General features: G+C 44.3%; 1 protein-coding gene across 1 annotated transcript; it reads right to left on the bottom strand.

The window, feature by feature from the left end:
- Window positions 1–2,194: 2,194 nt before the first annotated feature.
- On the bottom strand, window positions 2,195–9,868 carry Cbln4 (cerebellin 4 precursor). Its single transcript, XM_005392279.2, has 3 exons — window positions 8,251–9,868; window positions 5,172–5,288; window positions 2,195–3,519 (listed from the first exon to the last, which is right to left on the bottom strand). The coding sequence occupies exons 1-3, from the start codon at window positions 8,539–8,541 to the stop codon at window positions 3,322–3,324; spliced, it is 606 nt and encodes a 201-aa protein (XP_005392336.1). The 5' UTR covers window positions 8,542–9,868; the 3' UTR covers window positions 2,195–3,321.
- Between the last annotated feature and the right edge of the window lie 368 nt (window positions 9,869–10,236).

Genomic DNA, 10,236 nt, shown 5'->3' with positions numbered 1-10,236 from the left:
CCAGGTTGCCAGGAACTAAAAGAAAAGGGAGAATGCAAACTCAAAAAAAGTTTTTAAAGAATTTTGAAAAATGTAGTTGGATAATCACAGTCCAACAGAATGTGGGATCCCAGGGAACATTCCAAAGGCAATTAGGCTCTGAGAGACTCTGTGTGCAGTGTTTCCCTCGGTTATGTTTACGTGGGTTCCTGTCAGGAGGAAACTGCTTGCTGCAGACGATTGCTAGCAACTGCAGATCAATAGATCAAGGAGCAGTCAAAGGAGATAGGAACCATCCAGGAAGGGGCTCTGGCATTGATGAATGCAGACAGGGCCAATGCAAATCCTATGTTTGATTAGCATTTTTGTGGACGTAGCGATTTCTAAAAACAATTTTCACATCATAGGATACGCAGGGAGCACCTGGCTTCATTTCTGAGAGAATCTCTAACATCACAGCCTTCTGCTCTTCACCCTGTCCTACTCCAACTCCACGTCCTTCCCATCCTCCTACTGATCTGTACCTCCTCCTGCAGCTCTCCTTGTTGCTTTGTCTGTGTCAGGGCTTTACATTTTAGTAATCATAGAGGCTCTTGTTTGAGCTCATGCTATGCTCCAGGCACCTCGGTGCTTTATTTAATCCTCACAACCAACTTTTGCTTGTTTAGAAATAAAATAATTAAAGCTCAGAGAAGTGACAGACCTGCCCAAGGTTACAGAATGGCAAATATAGACTGTAAGACTCCAACCTACATCTATTCAATATCCAAGCTGTGCTGGCTATGTCGTTCTGTCCTGTTGCTTTTTCCTCTCTCGTGTCACTCTTACCTTTCTGGCCAGTGTGCTTACAGCAGCTCTTACTTCTAGATTGAGATGAGCATCTTAGGCTGTCACACCTCATCTCTCCACTTGAGATCCACTGTCACAGGTCACCTTCTACATTTGCCAGCCACAGCCTCGGTGCCTTTTCAAATAGACTATCTCTCAAAAGTTTCAAATGGATGCTACATTGCTAAATGCAAACTAGAGGTTATGAATCAAAGTCAAGCACGTTGCCAATGTTCTTTTATGTTCCGAAGAATCAAGAAAAAATAAAGGCAAGCCCCCAAAATGTTGTCCCAGCGTGTTTATGAAAGGCATTGCTACATTGGTACCTTTTGATAATTATTTTGCTCTGGCTCATCGTAAGTGTCAGCTGGTAATTCCAAACTTCATGCACCACTTTGCCAAGTCAATGACAAGTAGATTTATTTGAGCATGATTCACCCTGGAGAGATGCATAAACACAAATTTTGAATACCAAGGCCTGTATGGATGCATCTGTTAGAGCAGGTAAATTTATAGAGGACTCTATTTGATTTAGAGAAGCATCTCTTTTAGTGTCTCTCTGTGTAATACTGGATTTTTTTAATATTACAAAATCAGAATTATTGATTGAAAGTCAGCTGGAGGTGACTTGCAGCAAGGATCTGTTGCCAACATTTCCAGATAATGCTTTTTGGGGAAACAGGAGAGTTCTTCCTGGACATGAGTGAATATTTTGATTTAAAGATTAATCCCAATCATACTGGAAGTCAGGCTGGCATTGGTGACCCTGTAATGTTTGCCTTGCTGCCACCAGCTACAAAAGGGCCTCTGCCCTGCCCACAATTGCTTTAACTTCCTACAGACCATGAAATGGATCCCAAATCCCCAGGCAACACACGTGTGAGAAAGGTTCTTTCTTAAAAAATGCCTATAATCTTCTGCATCTTGATGTGAAGAGCAGGACAGAAGGTTTCACCAAGCTTTCAGCTGGAAAATATTGGTCTTTATACTCATGAGCATTCATTCATACATTAAGCACTCATGATATTTTAGGGGATCTTTCTAAAGCTAACTACCTTACGGTAAGTCCTTCTGAAGGAAGGGTTTACTGAGCTCATTGATTCTCTTTTGGCAAGCTTGCAACTTCTGGATTTGGACAGATTAAACACTGTAAAGATTTCCTATACCAAATCAGAAAACATTACCTGGAAATTCAAAAAGATTTTCTTCAACTCCAGAAAATAAGAAATAAAAAGAAGGGAGGGAGGGAGAGAGGGAGGAGGAAGGAGGGAAGGAAGGGTAGAAGGAAGGGAGGGAGGGAGAGAGAGAGGGAAAATAAGTCATACAGAACACATATTTCCAGAACTAAAAGGACAAAACAATTCAGCTAACATATATTAATCTTTATTCTATAACAGAGACATAAATAATTTTATGAATTCATATGATCTATACAAAAGACAAAATATTTCACTAAATTTAGATATGGGATATTTGGATTTAATATTAGTTTAAACAGATACATATATACAATTTAAGGAGTTAAGGCAAAAACCAGATGATGCTTAAAACACAACAGAAGGCTTGAAAAATAGGTATAATTAAAAACGAGGGTGTCCCATCTGCAGTTAATAAAGTGGTCACGTCTAAGGGGAAAAAAATCCCTTATGTTTTTAATAAAGCGGTCATTATCAATCTTGTTAATTAAAGTTGAGCAATAAAGTATAAGATTTTCCGTGGAGGAGAGATGTTTTGCCAAGGTTTGGGACTGAGCACTTAGAATTCAGAGAAGCAACCTTTTCCTTGTCAGATTTATGATCTAGTTTTTCTATTAGAAAATATAATTTGGAAAATATGACTCTTTCACATAGATAATTAAAATACAACTATGAAGTATTCTTCTTTCTCTCTCATTTTAGGGAAGTCACCTCAGTAACCTGATAGTCATGGTAAATTTCCAGACAAGCCATTCATTACCTTATTGATAGAGAAAAAAACAATGCCCATCACTGAGAAACAATTCCCAGTTGTGTTACAAGAACAAAACAAATTCCAAAGCAATAAAAACAAATGTAACCAATATACCAACACAGCACACACTTCTTTGGCAGTATCACACTGACCAGTGATTCAAATCAGAGCTTCAGTTTTCTGATTCTCAGACCCAGTTGCCAGTCTTTTTTAAAAAAAAAACACAAAAACAAATAAATAAAATTTCACACCTGCAGCAAATTGAATAATTCCAAGAAATTAAATTCAGAACAAACCTTGAGACAACTTTTGACCGTTACATTTAAGCATAGATAGATATTATCTGCTTTGAGTCCTGATCCAAATGTATGGAAATGTATACACACAAAAATAATCTGTGAAATTTTGTGTTGGTTCAGACAGGTCTAGAATCCTTAAAGAGAATCCATATTCACCCATGAGAAACCAATAAGGGACATCAATCCAATGATGAAAATATGATCTTCCAATAACTCAGGGGTAGGCTGCCCCTCACCTGGGTAAACCCCACGGAGAAATCAAATTCTATAGGGGGAATACCAGAAAGCCAGAGAATGTCGAATACTGCCAGCCTCCAACCAAGTTACCTTTCTCAAGTTTTAAGTAAACCTTATCCTCTTTGTCCAGGTAAAGCAGGACTCCATTTGTGGCAGCTTCACGTGTGACATCTTTGTCCCCAGCAAATGCAGATATTACTGGCTTTCCATTTAACATCAAGTTAACCTAGAAAAAAATAAAATCACTGAAAAGCTCCCTTTAAAATTAAACCCCAGGCTGGGGATATAGCTCAGCAGTGCCTGTGTGACAAGCACAAGATCGTGAGTTTGATCCCCAGTACCAAAAAAAAAAAAAATCCCCAGTACCAAAAAAGATTTATATAAAGTTAAACTCTATCCTGGGCATAATAAATAATGTCTAAGATGGTAGACCTACTAAGTTCTAAGACCTACTAGTTCTAAGATGGTAGAACTACTTTCCTTTAAAGTAGCCAACTGTGGAGTCACACTGAGTTGATTTTTTTTTTAAGTTTCTCCTGTAGAAATTTTCTTAAACCACAAAAAAAAAATCTAGAGAGCAACCTAGTCATGTGAAAACTGACCTCCTTTTAGCATACAAATTAAGCTTAATACTTATTTATCTCTTACACTGAGCAGCATCCTTTTGGTAATGAAGAAAGCCTCCTGGCACCTACTGACCTGACAAACTCAGATACAACCAGATTCTGTTAACACCCTTTGCAGGTGTCTGTGCACCCATAACTAGCATAGCAAGGAAAATCATTTGAAATAAATGTGCATAAATGTATGTATATCAATTTTTCTCTGCTTTTACTGGTCAGAAATATGCATTAAAAATATTCACCACTATTTTGGAGATCTTGATGGAAAATCAGCAAAGAACTCCAAATTTTATTTACTTTTTTCTATACTATAATTCCCATTGCACTGTGGCAAACATTACATATACTTGCAAATATTGGAGCTTGGAAAAAAGTTCTGCCTGGAAGCAAATTTGTTTACTAAATATTCACTCCTTTTAGGTTAAAAGTGATATTAAACAAGTTAAATCTGAGCTTGATCAATCTACCCACTCACTAAGATGAGTAAAACTGGTAGAAGAATAGGTAATCTACCATTTATGTGAGCATAACATATGATATAAATGCTGTGCATAAATGTTATCCTAGAATTCCATAGACACACATGAGCATTGTTTACTATCAATACATTTGAACGTTATAGGAAGTAGCTCAATTGTTGCTTTGAGTTAGAAGTCAAGCTCATTATCATAAAAGGTATGAAATATGATGTCTTATTGAACGTGTAACTGCAATTAGTAAGAATCCACCAATACCCAAAGAGCCTTGGATAGACTACAACATGAGCATAGCACATCTTTTTCAAAAAGCATAGTAAATAGTTGTTCCTTCATATGTTTATTTTAAATAGTTAAATGTATCTTCTAATTTTAAATGATAGTAAATTTTTTATTTAATATGCACTTGGAAAGCTCTGCTAATTTTATGATTTTTTCTCTTTAAAACACAAGTAATTTTTGCACATGCTTTAAAGGCAACATCAACATTGTAGGAAGAGATTTATGTCCCAGAATTTCTACCAAACCATGTTTTTTAAATGTTTGGTTGTACATGTGTAATTAATTCAGTTGTTTGCTTTCTTCCATGCTTTTTGTCACACCTAATGGATGACATAGAGAAGAAAACTGTGAATTAAGTGTTTTAAAAAATAAACTATAAAAATGGCTGTTTATTTTCACAGTAGAAATGCATCTTTGCATAATCACTTCAATACATAACCTGCTAAACATACACACAGTCGTCTGGGAGCAGAGACAGCATAGGTCAAAACACATACCTGGATTGTTTGGCTCTGGTAGACTTTAATTACATGAAAACTGAAACTGTAGATTCCTTTCCGTGGTGCTACAAAGACAGACTCTAATGTGAAGAAATTACCCACATTAACAAGGATCTACAAATAAAAACAATGAGTAACAGTAAATTATTACAGTATTTTCTTCTGCAAGTAAAATAATTTTACTTCGCTCCTTTCCTGTGTACCTTCTCCCCTTCCTTTTTCTTTCCTTCTTCCTTCCTTCCTTCCTTCCTTCCTCAATAACTAACCTCAGACCCATAAAGAATGAAAACATCTAATTCTCTTCCTTTTCTCTAAAATGACTTGGAAGTGGACTTGTTTATTGAAAGGGTCTCCCATCTTTTAAATGGTATAGGAAAAATAAGAATTATTGCGCTGTATTCATGCCTTAATTTCCAGCAAGGTCCAATGACTTTGGAAATATGTGAGGGCTTCTAATAGGTGAAGGTCACATGTGAAGGCTTATAACATTAGCTTTGCCTTGAGAATCAGATAAAAGTCACCTGCCATGAGCTTACATTCCCACTGCTCACAAGCCTTCCAGATGTCCAGAAGTGACGTTGCCAGGCCAGCCAATTGACACGCAGGGCTCTCCACAGTCATCCCTGGACGCATCACACAGAGGCCTGGCTACCCTCTCCACGGTGTGACATAATCCGTGACACAGAGCAGTTGGTGCACAAAGCAACATGAATGCCTTGCCCTTCCCTGAGCTTCTGCCAGTACTTTCCTAAGATCCAAGACCATTTCTTTTTATTTCTGTGCCATCTAAGCCTAATTATAATATTTTGGCAATGAGTCAGCCCTTGCTCGCTGCCAAAGAGTGAAGCATGATGGAGTGAAATAGGTGGTCTTTTCATGTTCCCTCAGTATTTTGCATCATTTTCTTGCAATCACCTGCTGCGGATTTAAAGGTCAAGGATCAAAATTAGGTGCTATTTCCAAGAAAGCAACAATGTGCTTTGTATTTCAAGATGTTCATCTTATTTCCTCAGGTAATAAAATTAATTCTGAATTAAGAGACCTCTTGGGCTGAATCTGCAAAGTCACCTAGGCAAGTCCCTCCCAAAGAAAAAAAGAGACAGAAGAGGGGAGCACTAAAATAACAAGAGTTTTTTTCATGTCTCCCCAAGAAATAAATCTGACAGTAGAATCCAGAAAATCAGATATCCCTAAATGATACATTTCCTTTATACCAGTGGCAATCTGCTGCTATCTGTTTTAAATATTGGCTTCATCTCAAACAATATATTTTTATGCCTCTTGCACACTTCCCTAAAAGTATACTATTACCTCTGACTACTATGCACTACCACGTAGATGTACCAAGCTCCACACTGCTTTAAAATACGTGTATGTGTGTGGTTTTGTTGAGATTCCACCTTCTTCCCACTAGGCATCAAATTTATTTTCTTTGGCCTGATGATGAATAGTCTTCCAACAACAAGGCACCAGCTGTGCAATAATCCCCAACAGAGTGTTTACAGAGGATTTTTTTCAGGCACATTTAAAATAATTGAAGGTGTTTAGCAGGGACTTCCTGATTCAGATACAAGTGGCATAATTCATTAGCAACAATGGAAATGGGTGATTAGTGTGGAGCACACATAAAGCTGGATGTTGACTCTACGTTACAATTGGAACATCCAGGTACATCAAGATGTATAACTAAAACTGTCTTCTTGTCTCTGATGCATTGCTCCAGAACAGAAGAAGAAACCCTTCTCCTCTTTTAATTGACAGGAAGGTCACTGAAAAGAACACCCCAGATAGATGATAGTGCAATGTCCACAGTATTCCAACATTTAATTAATGCATTGAACTACAACCAGGGGTGGTGCTAGACTTTATTTCCATCACTGTGGGAAATACTGCACCAAAACCTCAAAGGGGCTACTTAATTCATTTAAAATTATAGCTGTCCCATAGAAAACCCCCAGAGAGGCATTCTCTGACTTTGGTCAGCTGCAGAGTACATCACTTAGGGAAATTAAGAAGGGAAGACAAGTGTCACCTCACTCTTCCTCTGGTACATCCTGCAGCACCACTTGACCTGAGGTCCTGCACCAGGTTCTTTGCCCACAACTGTGAACTGGGACTTTAGAAATGAAAAGACTCTGGGTACAGTTAGGGTTGGAATTAAAACTCTAAAATCAGTTTTCTTCCCTAGGACGATTTCCTCAAGCTAAGCCGATATCCTGGGGTTTCTCATCATGCCGACCGCAGAGCTCAGAGTCGCTAAATAGAAGCCACAGCTTTCATCAGTCCCACCCCGCACTCCCTACCTCCCAGCTGCAAGTCTGTCACTCCAGCAATTTGCAATTCTCTGAAAGGACAGAGCCCAAGAAGGGGGAACCAGTTCCCCAGAGCTTTCCTATGGGAGCTCAGCGGAGTTGCCCAATTCCTTTTCCTCCCTAACAAGCAACTTTTATCTGAGTACTGGAGACCGGCTTTCTGCTTACTCAGAAAGCAGCCCCACGCAAAACGCATTTGGGGATCCCGGCCTCAGAATCGGAGGTGAAATCTGACTCCCTACTACCACCTCCCCATCCTCTGAGGCCACCTGCCGGGTCTCTGCACGGAGCCTGGAGCCCCGAGCTCTCTTTGGCGAGAAGCTTCTCCACCTGGAGAAACAAATCAAACATTTATCCTGCGTTTGCGAGGGTACCACATGAACAGCCTCACCACACCTGCAGAGGACGCTGAGCCGGGGGCCCAGCCTCGGCCAAGAGATCGCGGTGTCCAGGGGCCAGATTCCCTTCAGCTTCTGCTGACCTGTTGCTGCTAAACTTGTCCTGAGCTCTTGCTGCCCGCGTCTGCGCTCCCAAGCCTCTCTACCGCTGCGCGGGCAGCCTCTGTTAGAGACCAGGAGGGAATGGAGCTAGGGGTTGGGAGCGGGGGCGTCAGAAGTTTTAGGCTCTGCTATGTCTGGGGAAATCTGTGCCTCAATGATCCCCCGCATCCCAATCAGACAAGCTGAACCCTAGCAGGGAACCCCGGCCTGAGATGCTCGGAGACTGCCCACCCCCTTGGTCCCCTGCATTCCTCTGGGTCTGACCTGGTCGAAGTAAATGATACGCGTCTTGTTGCTCATCTCGGATGGCTCATGGTTGGTGCTCCTCACTGCCGAAAAAGCCACCTTGGAGTTGGCCGCCCGGACCGATATTCCCAGAGGGGAGGAAGAGGAGCCCTTGGAGTCCGTAGCCGGATTCGAGTCGCACACCACTAGACACTTGCCCTCCAACACGATGGGCTCGGTGTCGTTCTGCGCCCAGACGGGTAGCCCCGGCAGCGTGACAAGCAGCAGAACGGCCAGCACCACGGACAGCGCCCGGCGCGCGGAGCCCATGGTGAGCCGCGTGGGCAGCCGCAGCCAGCTGGCGCCTGTGCTTGCCGGCGTCTCCTCCTACCCCGGGATCCCGGCGCTCAGAAGATGCCAGTGGCCGCTAGATCGACAGCGCTGAACAAACAGCCGCGGCGGCGGCGCGCACACCTCCACCAGTTCTGCGGGTCAAAGTCTCCCCTCGAGCTCTCTGGCTGGCTCTGCTGCCTTTGTCCTTCGACGAGCTCATGCAGAACCCCTTGCCCTGCACAACTCCGTTTCCACAGTCAGCCCTGCCTGGGGCCCCTGCAGCCACCCTTGTTCCTAGACATCTAATAGTCGCCAAACCCTCACAATCACGCCTCAGGAAAAAAGAAAAAACGAATCTCGCCCCCAACCCAAGCACCCCCCCCCAGGTGAACCAGGGAGTAGGACAGACAGAGCGGGAGGTGACGGTGCCCAGCGGTGCGGGTGTCGGTCCTGCTCGGGGGCGAATTACACAGGCAGCAGGAGCTTCCTGGACCGGGAGGAATGCGAGGCTGTGTTCATGGCCAGGGCACCAGCGACTCCTACTTTCGCCTGGTCTAAAATCCCCAAGCCTGGTGTCACTCGGACGTAGGTAGGCAGCGGTTTGTTGGGTCCCCCGGACGGAAAGCACCAATTCGCGGGAACCGTTCCGGGGTGCCTTGCCGGGTGACTGGGCTCCCCGGATCTTCTCTTTCCCCAGTCCCAGAGCACAACTTTGTCTCTGCTGGCGCCGCCGGGAGAGCGCGAAGCGGGCACACGCGTGCTATTTATAGGAGCGCGGCGTCCAGCTGGGGTTGGCTCTGCTCAACCCCCGAGTCTGAGGAGAGCAGGCGAAAGCGTCTGGTGATCCCGGCAGAGTAGCTCCGTTCTGACGCTTAACGCAGCGCGGAGGGAAGTGGGTGCACAGCGCCGCTGGGGGGCAAGGTCCGAGGCCACTCAGCCTGGTGAGCGCGGCGAGGAGGGCGGGTGCCTGGAGAAGCCCCCGCAGCCTCGCGCCTGCCCTAGCTCCACACTTGTTCGCCCCCTCCTCGTTCTGGGCCGGCGGAGCGGCTCCCTTCGCTCGGAGGACGCAGAGCAGAGTGCGGCGCTGCCAGTCTGGCTGCTTCGGGGATGGATGAGCCAAGGCGGATCCGCGCGGCGCGCTGCCTGGTATCAGGGATCTGCCGGTGTCGCCACCGCGCCTGGCTAAGAGCCAGTGCCACAAAACCCTGGGGCCTGGCGTGCTCAGGGAAGCCTGGGGCAGACTAGAGCCCGTGGGGGCAGCGGGAGGAGGTGTCGTGCCGGATTTCTTCCTTCCGTTCGGAGATGTGCCTCAGAAGCCGCAGAGGCGCGCCTGCCCACTCACCGAGAATCCACCCCAAGCAAGGCCAGAAAAAGAGAGGAAGTCAACTCAGTCAGCATAAGTCTTCAGAAACCACACCCATTTAAAAAGTAGAAGAGAAGAAGGCAGCACCTGCGAACACAGCACCTTTCTCCCCTTTGATGTGCCTCCCTTCCCCCGGGGCCACCCCACTGCCACACTGGCCTTTGATTGCCCAGCGTTATCTTCCTTTTCCATAGCTACCACGGGGAGGGAAGGAGAGGCTTGTCTCTGTGATGGGCTGCTCAAACATGGCGACGTCCATTAAGCTCTCTGAGAAGGCCGCCCTCTGCTAAGGTCTCTGATGTCCTCCGAGTTCTCTGGTGTTTGGGGGT

This window comes from Chinchilla lanigera, unplaced genomic scaffold, assembly GCF_000276665.1.
Source record: "Chinchilla lanigera isolate Chin_1 unplaced genomic scaffold, ChiLan1.0 scaffold00044, whole genome shotgun sequence".
Lineage (NCBI taxonomy): Eukaryota > Metazoa > Chordata > Mammalia > Rodentia > Chinchillidae > Chinchilla > Chinchilla lanigera.
The sequence above is the reverse complement of the archived record's forward strand: the minus strand, read 5'-3'. Positions and strand labels throughout refer to the sequence as shown.

Excerpts from the sequence above, each read along its gene's own strand:
- Cbln4 (XM_005392279.2), bottom strand. The coding sequence starts at position 8,541 with ATGGGCTCCGCGCGCCGGGCGCTGTCCGTGGTGCTGGCCGTTCTGCTG. Across the intron at positions 5,289-8,250 it reads GTATCATTTACTTCGACCAG|ATCCTTGTTAATGTGGGTAA; the intron begins GTCAGACCCAGA and ends TTTTATTTGTAG. Across the intron at positions 3,520-5,171 it reads ACCAGAGCCAAACAATCCAG|GTTAACTTGATGTTAAATGG; the intron begins GTATGTGTTTTG and ends ATTTTTTTCTAG.